The 15,990-nt window shown below is 42.8% G+C and overlaps 2 protein-coding genes across 2 annotated transcripts; one reads left to right on the top strand and one right to left on the bottom strand.

Moving 5' to 3' along the window:
• Positions 1–205: 205 nt before the first annotated feature.
• On the bottom strand, positions 206–10,047 carry dcaf17 (ddb1 and cul4 associated factor 17). Its single transcript, XM_068746076.1, has 14 exons — positions 9,702–10,047; positions 9,527–9,630; positions 8,407–8,497; positions 8,198–8,334; positions 8,053–8,131; positions 7,700–7,789; positions 7,512–7,619; positions 7,319–7,421; positions 7,041–7,183; positions 6,131–6,240; positions 5,840–5,927; positions 5,608–5,691; positions 2,251–2,406; positions 206–499 (listed from the first exon to the last, which is right to left on the bottom strand). The coding sequence occupies exons 1-14, from the start codon at positions 9,822–9,824 to the stop codon at positions 377–379; spliced, it is 1,539 nt and encodes a 512-aa protein (XP_068602177.1). The 5' UTR covers positions 9,825–10,047; the 3' UTR covers positions 206–376.
• mettl8 (methyltransferase 8, methylcytidine) lies at positions 9,556–15,788 on the top strand. Its single transcript, XM_068746077.1, has 10 exons — positions 9,556–9,864; positions 11,407–11,563; positions 11,981–12,072; positions 12,160–12,452; positions 12,565–12,614; positions 13,134–13,194; positions 14,085–14,221; positions 14,791–14,897; positions 15,010–15,075; positions 15,490–15,788. The coding sequence occupies exons 2-10, from the start codon at positions 11,412–11,414 to the stop codon at positions 15,642–15,644; spliced, it is 1,113 nt and encodes a 370-aa protein (XP_068602178.1). The 5' UTR covers positions 9,556–9,864; positions 11,407–11,411; the 3' UTR covers positions 15,645–15,788.
• The last annotated feature ends 202 nt before the right edge of the window (positions 15,789–15,990 follow it).

The raw sequence follows: 15,990 nt of genomic DNA, 5'->3' as shown, positions 1-15,990 counted from the left end.
GCGTTTTTTTTTTTTTTTTATTAGATAGAATGTTGGAGTAGAATTACATAGCAGCAGCAAAGCCATTTCATAAAGCCGAGAAGTGATGCAGATTATTCTGCTGCGGAAACAATCAACCTGCTCTATATTTATTCACAGCTCAGGCTTCATTTTATGTAAATGACGTCACGACACCCATGGAGATTTATCAAAATATATCATTTTAATTATTGAGACATGGTAAAAATGTGAGTCAGACTGATCAACAGAAATACAGCAGATATTGGTACTCTGATCCTGAATTGGAAACAGCATATCAAGGTTGATGGAAAAGCTGTAGAAAAACAAGTTTAAAAATGTGCATCATCTTCAAAAGCAAGTGATCCTCAAGGTCAATTTACTTCTGCGTCTTTTCTTTTCTAGATGTTACGAGCTTGTAAAGGTGGCAGCAGAACGTGCTCTTCCTTTGTTCAATATGAACAATTGTGTCTTTGTCTACGAACAACTCATGTCGATAAGTCTGAAACAGAATAAAAGAGAACACATAAATCCTACACAGAGACAAAAGAGAACACATAAATCCTACACAAAGACAAAAGAGAACACACAAATCCTACACGGAGACAAAAGAGAACACATAAATCCTGTACAGAGACAAAAGAGAACACACAAATCCTACACAGAGACAAAAGAGAACACACAAATCCTACACAGAGACAAAAGAGAACACACAAATCCTACACAGAGACAAAAGAGAACACACAAATCCTACACAGAGACAAAAGAGAACACACAAATCCTACACAGAGACAAAAGAGAACACACAAATCCTACACAGAGACAAAAGAGAACACACAAATCCTACACAGAGACAAAAGAGAACACACAAATCCTACACAGAGACAAAAGAGAACACACAAATCCTACACAGAGACAAAAGAGAACACACAAATCCTACACAGAGACAAAAGAGAACACACAAATCCTACACAGAGACAAAAGAGAACACACAAATCCTACACAGAGACAAAAGAGAACACACAAATCCTACACGGAGACAAAAGAGAACACACAAATCCTACACGGAGACAAAAGAGAACACATAAATCCTACACAGAGACAAAAGAGAACACACAAATCCTATACAGAGACAAAAGAGAACACACAAATCCTACACAGAGACAAAAGAGAACACACAAATCCTACACAGAGACAAAAGAGAACACACAAATCCTACACAGAGACAAAAGAGAACACACAAATCCTACACAGAGACAAAAGAGAACACACAAATCCTACACAGAGACAAAAGAGAACACACAAATCCTACACGGAGACAAAAGAGAACACATAAATCCTACACAGAGACAAAAGAGAACACACAAATCCTATACAGAGACAAAAGAGAACACACAAATCCTACACAGAGACAAAAGAGAACACACAAATCCTACACAGAGACAAAAGAAAACACACAAATCCTACACAGAGACAAAAGAGAACACACAAATCCTACACGGAGACAAAAGAGAACACACAAATCCTACACAGAGACAAAAGAGAACACACAAATCCTACACAAAGACAAAAGAGAACACACAAATCCTACACAGAGACAAAAGAGAACACACAAATCCTACACAGAGACAAAAGAGAACACACAAATCCTACACAGAGACAGAAGAGAACACACAAATCCTACACGGAGACAAAAGAGAACACACAAATCCTACACAGAGACAAAAGAGAACACACAAATCCTACACAAAGACAAAAGAGAACACACAAATCCTATACAGAGACAAAAGAGAACACACAAATCCTACACAGAGACAAAAGAGAACACACAAATCCTACACGGAGACAAAAGAGAACACACAAATCCTACACAGAGACAAAAGAGAACACACAAATCCTACACAGAGACAAAAGAGAACACACAAATCCTACACAGAGACAAAAGAGAACACACAAATCCTACACAGAGACAAAAGAGAACACACAAATCCTACACAGAGACAAAAGAGAACACACACATCCTACACAGAGACAAAAGAGAACACACACATCCTACACAGAGACAAAAGAGAACACACACATCCTACACAGAGACAAAAGAGAACACACACATCCTACACAGAGACAAAAGAGAACACACAAATCCTACACAGAGACAAGAGAGAACACACACATCCTACACAGAGACAAAAGAGAACACACACATCCTACACAGACACACTTCATCTTAGTGTCAGTAACCGTCGTCCTCACCTCGTCCCATTGCTCACTGAGGTCAAGCGTCCTCAGTAACTGGCCACACTGGTTGTCATGCAGCCGGATGCGAGCTCTTCCTGCTCCCTCCTCACCATCAGTAACTGCCACTGCCAAAAGGTCGAGCTCATCCTCATATTCCACCGTACGGAATGTCTGTAAAAAGAATATCCTCATCGTTTCAACTCTCGTAGCAGAAGTGTGCCGCTGTGTTTCCAAAAGCATGGATGCTATGAAACGGAAACACGCGTCCCATAGCAGCGTGGAGTAACGTGTTTCATACGGACAGTAATATCTACTTACTCGGTCCCAACGGCTGTGATTAAAGTCAGAATAAGCCCGTATTTACAGAAGCTCAATGACACCAAGGAGTCATACAATAAAGTCCAAATTTAAATAATGACTATTTACCGCCAGTTATTATTAATGCTTGTGAACAAACTCAAACCATTTGCTACTCACAAAGAGTGACTGCACTGAACTGCATATATGACAGCACTTAGTTTATGTGTGGGTGGCTTGTCTCAGGGTGAACCTCTGTCTTTAGGGTGAACCTCTGTCTCAGGGTGAACCTCTGTCTCAGGGTGAACCTCTGTCTCAGGGTGAACCTCTGTCTTTAGGGTGAACCTCTGTCTTTAGGGTGAACCTCTGTCTTTAGGGTGAACCTCTGTCTTTAGGGTGAACCTCTGTCTCGGGGTAAACCTCTGTCTCAGGGTGAACCTCTGTCTTTAGGGTGAACCTCTGTCTTTAGGGTGAACCTCTGTCTTTAGGGTGAACCTCTGTCTTTAGGGTGAACCTCTGTCTTTAGGGTGAACCTCTGTCTTTAGGGTGAACCTCTGTCTCAGGGTGAACCTCTGTCTCAGGGTGAACCTCTGTCTCGGGGTGAACCTCTGTCTCAGGGTGAACCTCTGTCTTTAGGGTGAACCTCTGTCTTTAGGGTGAACCTCTGTCTTTAGGGTGAACCTCTGTCTTTAGGGTGAACCTCTGTCTCGGGGTAAACCTCTGTCTCAGGGTGAACCTCTGTCTTTAGGGTGAACCTCTGTCTTTAGGGTGAACCTCTGTCTTTAGGGTGAACCTCTGTCTCAGGGTGAACCTCTGTCTCCGGGTGAACCTCTGTCTTTAGGGTGAACCTCTGTCTTTAGGGTGAACCTCTGTCTTTAGGGTGAACCTCTGTCTTTAGGGTGAACCTCTGTCTCGGGGTAAACCTCTGTCTCAGGGTGAACCTCTGTCTTTAGGGTGAACCTCTGTCTTTAGGGTGAACCTCTGTCTTTAGGGTGAACCTCTGTCTCAGGGTGAACCTCTGTCTCCGGGTGAACCTCTGTCTTTAGGGTGAACCTCTGTCTCGGGGTGAACCTCTGTCTCAGGGTGAACCTCTGTCTTTAGGGTGAACCTCTGTCTTTAGGGTGAACCTCTGTCTCAGGGTGAACCTCTGTCTCAGGGTGAACCTCTGTCTTTAGGGTGAACCTCTGTCTTTAGGGTGAACCTCTGTCTTTAGGGTGAACCTCTGTCTTTAGGGTGAACCTCTGTCTCAGGGTGAACCTCTGTCTTTAGGGTGAACCTCTGTCTCAGGGTGAACCTCTGTCTCAGGGTGAACCTCTGTCTCAGGGTGAACCTCTGTCTCAGGGTGAACCTCTGTCTTTAGGGTGAACCTCTGTCTTTAGGGTGAACCTCTGTCTTTAGGGTGAACCTCTGTCTTTAGGGTGAACCTCTGTCTCAGGGTGAACCTCTGTCTCAGGGTGAACCTCTGTCTCAGGGTGAACCTCTGTCTCAGGGTGAACCTCTGTCTTTAGGGTGAACCTCTGTCTTTAGGGTGAACCTCTGTCTTTAGGGTGAACCTCTGTCTCAGGGTGAACCTCTGTCTTTAGGGTGAACCTCTGTCTTTAGGGTGAACCTCTGTCTCAGGGTGAACCTCTGTCTTTAGGGTGAACCTCTGTCTTTAGGGTGAACCTCTGTCTCAGGGTGAACCTCTGTCTCAGGGTGAACCTCTGTCTTTAGGGTGAACCTCTGTCTTTAGGGTGAACCTCTGTCTCAGGGTGAACCTCTGTCTCAGGGTGAACCTCTGTCTCAGGGTGAACCTCTGTCTTTAGGGTGAACCTCTGTCTTTAGGGTGAACCTCTGTCTTTAGGGTGAACCTCTGTCTCAGGGTGAACCTCTGTCTTTAGGGTGAACCTCTGTCTTTAGGGTGAACCTCTGTCTCAGGGTGAACCTCTGTCTTTAGGGTGAACCTCTGTCTCAGGGTGAACCTCTGTCTCAGGGTGAACCTCTGTCTTTAGGGTGAACCTCTGTCTTTAGGGTGAACCTCTGTCTCGGGGTGAACCTCTGTCTCAGGGTGAACCTCTGTCTTTAGGGTGAACCTCTGTCTTTAGGGTGAACCTCTGTCTTTAGGGTGAACCTCTGTCTTTAGGGTGAACCTCTGTCTTTAGGGTGAACCTCTGTCTCAGGGTGAACCTCTGTCTTTAGGGTGAACCTCTGTCTTTAGGGTGAACCTCTGTCTTTAGGGTGAACCTCTGTCTCAGGGTGAACCTCTGTCTTTAGGGTGAACCTCTGTCTCAGGGTGAACCTCTGTCTCAGGGTGAACCTCTGTCTCAGGGTGAACCTCTGTCTTTAGGGTGAACCTCTGTCTTTAGGGTGAACCTCTGTCTTTAGGGTGAACCTCTGTCTTTAGGGTGAACCTCTGTCTCAGGGTGAACCTCTGTCTTTAGGGTGAACCTCTGTCTTTAGGGTGAACCTCTGTCTTTAGGGTGAACCTCTGTCTTTAGGGTGAACCTCTGTCTCAGGGTGAACCTCTGTCTCAGGGTGAACCTCTGTCTTTAGGGTGAACCTCTGTCTTTAGGGTGAACCTCTGTCTCAGGGTGAACCTCTGTCTCAGGGTGAACCTCTGTCTCAGGGTGAACCTCTGTCTTTAGGGTGAACCTCTGTCTTTAGGGTGAACCTCTGTCTTTAGGGTGAACCTCTGTCTCAGGGTGAACCTCTGTCTTTAGGGTGAACCTCTGTCTTTAGGGTGAACCTCTGTCTTTAGGGTGAACCTCTGTCTCAGGGTGAACCTCTGTCTTTAGGGTGAACCTCTGTCTTTAGGGTGAACCTCTGTCTCAGGGTGAACCTCTGTCTCAGGGTGAACCTCTGTCTCAGGGTGAACCTCTGTCTTTAGGGTGAACCTCTGTCTTTAGGGTGAACCTCTGTCTTTAGGGTGAACCTCTGTCTTTAGGGTGAACCTCTGTCTTTAGGGTGAACCTCTGTCTTTAGATTTAGTGGCCTGGTCGACTGAGAATCTTCACAGACATCATGAAAGTAGCTTTTATATCGTATAAAAAACATGAGGAAAGTGTTTTACTTGCAAAGACCTAATCATTTTGTTACCTCTTGGTCTGGGTCATCATCCAGCTGATGAAACCTCCTCTTCACTGTGCGGCCTGATGAGGTGACAGTGACTTGTGCATCGGGCTGCATAACAAGGAACACTCCAATTAGAGGGAGCATGAGTCACCATCATCCCAGCGGATGCAGGGTACCTACTGTACCCAGGGACGCTGTGGGACAAAGGAAACCTCCCGTACATTCAGCTGTGCAAGTTAAAGAACATGATACTCACATTGTTGTTTCGATGGGTTGCCAGAGAGAAAGCCTTGACAACCTTTGATGGGAAACTGCTGTTCAGTTCACCGAGGATCGTTAGGACACTTAGAGAAAGAATGAAGAAAAATAAAATGCAATAAATGATCCTTAATGTAACCAAAGGCTTCAAAGAATATAAAACGGCTAAAAGAAAGTCTTATAAATAGGCTTTGCTCCTTCATCTAACAGGTTTTGGTGTTCTTTATGGTGTGGGTAGCCACTCCTCAGAGCATTTGTCTTCCCAGCCTGCGTTTCCTCTGCTACTCACTTTATTGTGGTCGGCCCAACATGAATGATCCGCCCGGAGTCATCGGGGTGGAAGATGATCCAGTCACTCTCTAGAGAACAGCAGTCCATATTCTGTATCCCATTTGTTGCCTGATGTGATCAAATGAAACAAGCTTCCCATTAGCTCAACTGGAAGCGAGCTGCAACCTCAGGATGGAAACAAACGGCTTTCCTGTCTATAGCTGCCGTCTGTTTAAACAATACTAATCAATATGTTCCAGGTCTGTGACCTGCATGGACTCAAGAGTCTGCAAAGCATCGACATGGATTTATCATAGTTTGCTCAGCAATCCAAGATGTAGAAGATTGTCTGTGACGAAATCAAAATGGCCGATGACTACAAAACACAAGAACACAAACGAGTATTCCTCAGAAGCGGAAGCTTTGCACAATTTGGACCATATTGTGGTTTTCTTTTAGAAGTGATTGCAGCTTTGGGTCAGTCCTGTTCTGTCCACCAATAGAAGACAAAGACTGTCACAAACGCCTGTGGCCCTTCTCACCTGACACTTCGACAGGTGCTTCCAAAATCTGTGGCACTTCAACAGGATTAGCAAGATTCACGCATTATAAGAAAGCACATGATATCAGCACGGTGGCACAGTGGTAAGCACCGCTGCCTCACAGCAAGAAGGTTGCAGGTTCAAATCCAACTTGCGGCCTTTCTGTGTGGAGTTTGCATGTTCTCCCCCTACGTGTGTTCTCTCCGGGTTCTCCGGCTTCCTCCCACCAAAAACATGCAACTTAGGTCCAGGTCGTTACTGAGAAAAAGAATTCATTCTCAATTGACTTACCTGATTAAATAAAGGCTAAATAAAAAATAAAAAAAAACATTTTCAGTGACGGACCAAACGTTGCAATGCGCGTTTAACAGTATTCTTCCAACTTACTGTTCTGCTGTCCGTGAGTGAACAGATGTGATGAGTCCCCTTGTGGTGCTTATGCAGTGGGGTGTAGATGTAGTGCCATGGGTAGCCTCCAATCTGGACACTGTTATTAGAGCAGGAAACCTCGAAGAGCGCTGCAGGACAATCTAGGAAATAAGAAGAAAGGAATCCAGCCGTCCTTCTGATTACAAATACCCCCCCCCCCCCCTCTGTGGACTGCTGGGTCTAATTTAACCTATAACACTAAGAATACACAGGTCTGAACTTCACAACAGTCTCACCTGTGATATGAATATTCACTGGAATACCAAATGGGACGTCTCCCACCGTTTTGCCTCCAAGAAGTGAACTCTGCTTTCCAAGTATCAGGTTTTCTGTCATGTACTGAAAACAACACAAATGTCACCCGGCATGTAAGATACAAGCGGCAGGACAGTGGGACACTCGTCCTTTCCAGGGACAAGTCAGACATACCCTTTGGACAATGTGCTCAAAGCTGTACAGCTTCACGGACTTGTTGCTGTGAGACACCACGAGGACACCTTGAGACAGAACAGCATCAGTAACACCACTTCCAAACACCTGAAAGAGAACGCTTTACATTTACTAATCACACATTACAAATAAATATATATACTACTACCGGTAATACATCCGCAAACCTTTTTATTGATCTCCAAAATTCCCACAATTTGCAAAGGGAAAATCTGAAAAACGGCCAGGTGCATGACTGTGCCGTGAGAAATCCCAGCCTGAGAAGGGGGGGGGGGGAGAACATTTCAGTCATTCTTCACATCAGACAACGAAATGAACTGGAAAACCATTTAGAGAATCCAGCAGGAGTCTTTCATGATTTAATGTTGGCAAACCTTCCCAGATTTCAGCTTCTAAAGTGTGAAAAATACTTTCTGATGAATGAAATAGATCATTTTGGGATTTAGGATTGTTTTCAACTAAGCGATCAAACTTCGGTAAAAAGTAGTTGGCAGATTAGACATGAGGAAACTCAACTCACCAGCCGTGCTGTAGATGTTTCTTTGTTTTGGACAGATTTAACATAAAACATCTCTTGAGAAACATCCCAGCTTAGATACCTAAAAAAGCAACAGGAATGACGTGAACCCGAACGTAAACGTGCCACCCTCCACGTTGGTTGCTACCTGAACTTAGGGCTGGGGGAGAGATAAACTCTCTGCAGCTCCTCTCCTGTTTCAGCTGAAAGACGACACAGCCAGTTGTTGGCAGTCAAAGCCAAGAGGCTGGCTTTCTGATCAGAGGCGGAGGCTAACGTTCCGTTCTGGTAAAAAGACAATCAAAAGATTTCTTCAGACTCTGGTCAGTGCTAATCCTAAAGTGTGCTTTCACTCACAAGTGGGCTCTGGCACAGCAAGGCATCTTCAAACCTCTCCAGCTTCGATCTCTTTGGTAATTTGTATCGAACTTGAGGCTCTGAATGAACACTGAAAGCAGAACGTTATTAACTCGTTGTGTGGGGGATTATGAACCCTTCATTAAGTTGTCATGCTGCTGATTTGGTCCATAGACAGTAGATGTCAGAGTGACAAGCTGTCACAGCTGTCCTTTAGATTTGGGTTATTCAGTGGCGGATAAAAACACGCAGACCGTGTATGTATTATGTGTGAACATGTATTTATGGCTGTTGCAAAGTCTCTGCTGTGCCAATGTGCTATTTTGTGGCAATTGCCATGGAGACGTCTTTGTTTTGTCATGTGATCAGGAGGAAGTCTTCGATTGGCAGAGAGCACTGTCAAAACAAAACAAAGATACCAGCGGTGCCAAATCGGGTTTCATTTTGCTCCGCAGGAACATTTCAATTGATGACTGCAGTAAATACAAGATGGGGGCTGTTGTTGTTGCCTTTCAAGCCAGGCTGTGGTTTTAAATTCCACTGAATACTGAGCAGTCTTCTGTTGACAGCCTCAAGCCATCAACAGATCAACATCATGTTTGAAAGATATCACATGTTATCACACACAAACCTTTGATATAAATATAAAGCCGTGAAGAAGAAGCAAGTGTCAGTTTCCATGCATATACGATAGCTTTTGATTTTGGAGACACAAATGTTTGCGGAATCAATCCAGTTCCACGAGAATGTCCTCCGTGTGCGTTTAGACATTGTTGTGATCAATATCATTAAAAACACACCATCACTACCATACGGGGGGCACGGTAAAGTGCTCTCTTTGTTTCCAACAATCAACATGATGATTGATGACGGGATCAATCATACCCAAAGGCCTTCAAAGATGCAAGTGTTGGCATGGAGACGAGGGGTTAACGGAGTTAATCGGGTAGAATTCACTGCGAGCCTCATTGTTTGATCTTCAAGCCTCATCTAAGGTCACAAAGTCTTCCCAGCCTCATTTGGAAGGTTAGTCCTGTAATCAGTGTTTATCACCTCAGTCTGTTACACTACGGGAAACAGCAGAGAATGACGTGTCATGACGTCACAGAATGATACTCACCAACTGTAGCAGCTCCGGTATTGATCAAAGTAGATTTGACCATTCTCGTACATTATTGGGGACTTGGAGGTCCTGCTCCACACTTTAAGGAAGTTCCTATCGCCCTATAGAACAGTGACAATAAATAGAGCGACCGCTTTTACCTGAATGAATGTATGAACGTGTTTTACGTCACCTGGAGGAGGAGTGCTCGGAGAACGTTCATGTTGTACCGGATGATGGTTCCCCTGATGCCGCGGCTCCTCCGGCCCAGCAGCTCGGCGGCGTTGGCGGCTCCTTTTCTGTGGTGCGGCGCCATCAGCAGGTGAAACACGAGTCAGCAGGACGGCCAGCGCCAGGTAAGGACCTTATCGATAATGTTACTACCTCTCAGGACGGTCCATCTTTATACGACCAACCAACTGCTAACAGGAGCAAGCTAACTAACTAATGCTAGCTTGGCTGAGCTAGCGCACCTCGTTTGATGTGTGAACACATCGACCCCGGAAACGTCGCAGCGTGAACTTGGTTAAACTGTTTAGTCGTCCCGGAACTACGCAGTAAATCATTATTGCGAAGGTAGCAGACGACTGGTGGCGTTAGCTAGCCGCCAGTGTTAGCAACACGCTATCAGTCGTCTTCTTCTGCATGTAAAACGAGGCAGCCGGCATTGAGCTTTGATCGTCAGCGCCCCCTTCGGTCGCTTGTATGTTGACCATGGCCTGATGATGATGATGAATGTATTTATTAGATAGAATGTTAGAGTACAGGTACAGTCAAACAGTAGCATGTATTACAGTACAAGTACAGTCACACAGTAGCATGTATTACAGTACAAGTACAGTCAAACAGTAGCATGTATTAGAGTACAAGTACAGTCATACAGTAGCATGTATTACAGTACAAGTACAGTCAAACATCCTGTCTAAGAGGAGCATTTCTAAAAAGGGGTTGATCCGGAGAGAGTCGTTTCTGCCCCCCTGACCATTTTAGATTCAGAACAACTCAGTGCCTGATGATGAATGATCATTTGTACACTCTGAATATAAATCTGTGTTACTGATATCATATAAATGTCATTTTACGTTCCTCTGTGGTTTCACTCTTGGAGCAGCCAATCATTAATTTGTTTTTTAATATTCAAAGTGACACAACACCAAGTGGCTGATTGAATTGAACACTTTTGTTCTTGATTATTGTGTTGTTGTATGTGCATGCTTCTGTCTACACATGCATTCCCACCATGCATACTGTTTGGTGCAGGTTCCGCCATATATATAAACGGTTTGGATGGTCATATTTTAACAAATAGAAGGAAGCAGCACTGCATTATTTTTTCGGGTCCAATTATTTTCAGATTTTGTTTCAACTTTATTCTAAATGTTAAGGGACTTTAATGTCAGACAACAATTCAGAGGATGACCAAGGCAGTTAAGATCGATGAAATCAGAAAGAATCGTTGCATACCATCAGGCAGGATAGAGGGTGCCCAGTCTTAAAAAGGATATTCATTTTTGCAAAGACAAAAAAACGATTCTTCAATTTATTTTCTGTGGGAAAATGAAAACAAAGAGCAGGTCGCATGGAAATCGCAAAGTACAAAATGCTGCACTCCAGCACCTTTCCTGGGTGAGCAAACGGGGTTATGTAAAAATGAAACTAATTCTCAAACATTTAATTTCTAAGCTTTAATGTTTATATTTAGAATTACCTTTACAGGAAATAAATATACACTGAACTTAATTTTGTGCATGAAAATAAAATGCATGTTTAATAAATATGCAGATGTTTTTAAAAAAATCTAACATTAAAAATACTGCTAGAAAGACCAAAGCGCGAGAGCTATATTTATCACCCAGTGCCAAAACAGTACATTTTAAATGTTCCCTTCATTCTTACAGAATAAATGTATATCATGCAGAGCTCATCTGTGGCCAGGCTGGCTCAAGTTCTCAACAGATTCCCCTCAAGACTAACGAGCACAGGAGGAAGACCCTCGGCTCCATTGGGTTCTCGCATTCTGACTGACCCTGATGACATCTTCAAGTACAACATGTGGTCAGTGATGCATGAGAAGGCAATGGAGATGCTTTCTTTCTAATTCAGCCCTACAGTATATTCAAATTGTGAGGAGAGAAATCACCTGTAACACAAAACTCATTGTTATCAGCACTGCCTATTTTTTCAATTTGAAATGACAGAAGGTCTAACTTGGCTGTGCTGTAAAGCAGCATTAACTCATGTGTAATTACAAAGTACTCAGAGCAGTAACAGTGTAGGTCTGAACCTGAGCCTAAGTTCTGCAACAGAACTTAGGCTCAGGTGTTTAGCGAATAGCCCCTGATTGACTTCAAAATGCAAATGTGGATTTATTATTTTATAGGTTTGTATTTTCTTTTATTTGATACAGTTTGTTTGTTACTGTGGTTTGGCCATTGCATCAGTGGCTCCCTTTTAAAATGCTTTGTGTTTTAGGGATCACGTTCAATGGACAGAAGAGGATAAAGAAACCTTTCGGCAGAAGGCAGAAGAGAATTCACGTAAACAAATTCCTTTAAAGGAACAAGGTGAAAATGCGTCCCTGCAATTCATGTTTTCCAGGCTACACCTTCTTGGCATTACATCGAATATATTCTAAAATCTCCTCCATGCAGGTAGATTTGACAAAGAGGCTTGGCAGTACTGGGACAGATTTTACAGGACACACCAGGACAAATTCTTTAAAGACCGCAAGTGGCTGTTTTTAGAGTTCCCAGAGCTGCTTCCTTCAGGTTCACGAAGCCAAGCCGCCAGCAGGAGTCTGGGTGATGAGCGAGGGGCAGACAGGGATGGTAGACAACAGCAACACAACCGCCCCACAGACCTCCCCAATCCTCAGGACTCGGGTGACGCTGCCACACAAGCTGCGTCGTTCCCCGGCCAGCATGCGTCCCACAGGATCCTGGAGGTTCATGCGTACTCACGTTTTGATAGAGATTGTTGCATGTGCACATTTGACTTATAAAACATAGTCTACTGTTTTACATGGTAGAAAAGCAAAGCCTATTTCCTCTTCACAGATTGGCTGTGGGGTGGGAAACAGTGTCTTCCCCATCATTGATTCCATAAAGTGAGTAAATATTCTGAAGAAATCGTCTTCTTTTTACATTAAATTTAAGGATTACTAAATGTAAAGATTACTTTATAAGCCATGTTTACACAGCACATCATGTACACTGGATTTTGGCTAATGAAGTACTTTCTATACTTATAGTTTATATATAATCCACGCAGTGTGGCATCATAAAGCTATACATCACCAACTAACAACACTGTGGCTCAACATATTTAATGTTTTGTTGACAGAAGTAAGATTTATGCTACAGGAGGAAAACTACTGTTTAAAAAATGCTGCAATGCCAACAGGCTGCAAGAATATTGTTAAGGCACGACTGGATGTGTCGATACACAAAAGCTTCTCACTAGATGTTCTTCACAGCAACATTTTCACTTGTAAAATCAATGGTGTGATCCAGCACACACAGCCAGGACCGAGTAAGTGAAGGACAAAAGCATCTTCTGTCAACGGTTCCTGGTACTCCTTCATCTATAATGATTTGAAGCTTAAATTGATTGTCCTGCTCCACAGAGAGACAGATGCCTTTTTGTACTGCTGTGACTTCTCACCATGCGCCATTCAGTTGGTCAAGGTAAGCAGTTTATAACATAACATGAACACACAAACGGCATCAAAGGACATTATTTCAAAGTTATTCTGAAATATATATATAAAAATAAAAAAAAATACCGGTATGGAGTGTTTCAGTCAATACCCACTTTTAACTTTTAATTCAGGGTTCTTATCTATTTGAATAAGTTTGTACCCTTAGGCATGAGCATATAATTATTTTAGATTAAACGGAAGTAAATAAAGATAAAATTTGAAAAGAACAGATGATATTTTTGGTCCGCCTCCATGTGGAATCTGATCTCTAAATAAGATGCAGATATAGGCTATTACAACATTATGTGGCATAACCACATTAAACAGAAGGACATGTGTGCGCTGTATCTAAGCAACCAAGTCTGGCATTTGGACAGTAATAACATAAGTAATAAATAACGTGTAATAAAGACAGATGAATTTGTGCCATTGGATCACAGTAATGTCTTTCTATGTACAGCATCGTCAACCTTTCATTCTTCACTGTGCTACAGTTGATTCACTGCAGTGAAACTTAATCATACCACATCAAACAATATGCTTTTTCTATCATCCAACTTGCATAATTATACCTTGTAATATTTTCTGAAAAGTATATTTTCTTACTGATGGACTATAATATTGTGCAGCCTGACTTAAATCAAAAGTATAATGATACTGTATCGTGTACCAATTCCTTCTAAGAAGCATCGTCCATAAAACGGCAAAGGTTAAATGCTGAATCAAAAATTGCTCCACACAATAGAGAGGTAATATTACATTTGGGAATAGTCGTGGACGTTGCTGACGGTTGCAGCACAAACACTGGCAGTGATTAGCGACTGTTTGCTAACTGTGACTTGATGTGACGATACAACCACGATGTTCCTCCTGTAGGGCCATCCAGCCTACGATGAGGCGACCTGTCGGGCTTTTGTCCATGACATTCGTGAGGAGTCCTCCTTTCCCTTCCCTACTCAGAGCCTGGATGTTATTCTGGCTGTCTTTGTGCTCTCCTCCATCCATCCCGACCGGTAGGTGAAGGTTACAAGATAAAGGAGCTCTCCAGCTGCCTCAGAGTCCACAGCTCTGTAGCGTAGATGAACCGGTGGGGTACGTAGGAGTATATGTGAGCAGCTCTCCTCTCTCCTAGTATCAGCCAGCACAGTAATACCTCGACTTACGGGCTCAAACTTACAAGCATTCCTGAGAGCAATATTTAGCATTAAGATACGAGCATAAATTGGAGATACGAGTAACTTCCAGATGGTGGCGCTAGACGGATGAGCGTTCCAAGCGCCACCATTTAGTGGGCCGGAACGGATAAAAAAAAAAAGTCCGTTATTTTATATCGGAAAAATGTAATTGTGATACGAGCAAATTAAGTTACGAGCTCGGTTCAGGAATTATACTCCTAAATGAAGGTATTACTGTGTAAGTTCCAGCCATCAATGGATGCATTACTGTGAAGTATGAAAGGCTAACTGCACAGTAGTTTACCTGACATTTAACCCTTAAGGGATTTAAATTTATGCTGTGTTATTTATTATCTTAAATTCTGTTGTACTAAACTATTTTCCATGAATTGACTTTTCACTCGCAGAATTCCTGGAGTTGTGAAGCGACTTTCTACATACCTTCGGCGTGGGGGTATTTTCCTCTTCCGTGACTATGGGCGATATGACTTCTCACAACTCAGGTTTAAGAAGGGTGAGACTCCGTCTAGGAATGTACAGCCAAACACAAACGTTTCATCATTTGTGTTTTGTTTTATTTTCACGATTCAATACTTTACCTTTTTATTTCTTCCATCCTCAAACAGGACGCTGCTTATCAGAGAATTTCTATACACGTGGAGATGGAACCTGTGCGTACTTTTTCTCTAAAGGTATCATCGTCATGAGATTTGTATATTCTTCCACATGGGTACATTCTACCATTGTAGAAACTGAGGTCATGTCATAATTTATCTGTGAATCTGGAGATTTGAACCTTCGGCAGCTTTTTGTCCTACGTTGTGCAGGTGAATGGGAGGACTGGAATAACATGGGAACTTTAAAATTAACCAGTTTAGGCCAGCCAGTGCGTTGCATCAATTATTTTCCCCTCCAGAAGTTGATCTTTCACATTCAAAGTGAAATCACATCCAGACTTTTATGTTGAGGAAATCCTATCTGCTAACAAAATGTGCAAACAGATGGGTTAGGGTTAAAAAGAATTCAAGAGGAGACAATCATGCAAACTAAAAAAAACAACCTTGACGGAGTTCTGGTTTCTAACAGTGTTATTATTACTTTTACAGAAGATGTTCATGATTTATTTTCCAATGCTGGACTGGAAGAAGTTCAGAATCTAGAAGACAGAAGACTTCAAGTGAACAGAGGAAAGAAAGTTGTGATGCATCGAGTTTGGATGCAGAGCAAGTACAGGAAAACGTATCTGCCTCCAGCATCCTAATACCCACTCATGCACAGCCTGTTTTGGAGCTATATGAGTTTTGTGTGCTTTTTTTATTTCAATCCTGAAAAACCTGTTTTTACTATAGAAAAAAAGCATGTATTCAACGACAATACTATGTGCAATAAACTCACATAAGAGGGTGTCGGCTGAAACGACTGTTACCTGGTTTTGTATATTCTAGGAAAAAAGTGAGTATGAATTCTAGACTAAAACCTTTCCTAATTCTCATTTAAATATTTGAGTGTAGCTCAGAACAGAAAAACGAGATGGTGTTTTCGGTGGTGCAACAAGTATTCAGATACTTTCCTTGGATACAAGTAGAAACACATACAATGAAAAATCG

This window comes from Brachionichthys hirsutus, chromosome 12 (genome assembly GCF_040956055.1).
Source record: "Brachionichthys hirsutus isolate HB-005 chromosome 12, CSIRO-AGI_Bhir_v1, whole genome shotgun sequence".
NCBI classification, from domain to species: Eukaryota; Metazoa; Chordata; class Actinopteri; order Lophiiformes; family Brachionichthyidae; genus Brachionichthys; species Brachionichthys hirsutus.
Note: the sequence above shows the minus strand (reverse complement) of the source record. Positions and strands in the feature narration are given on the sequence as shown.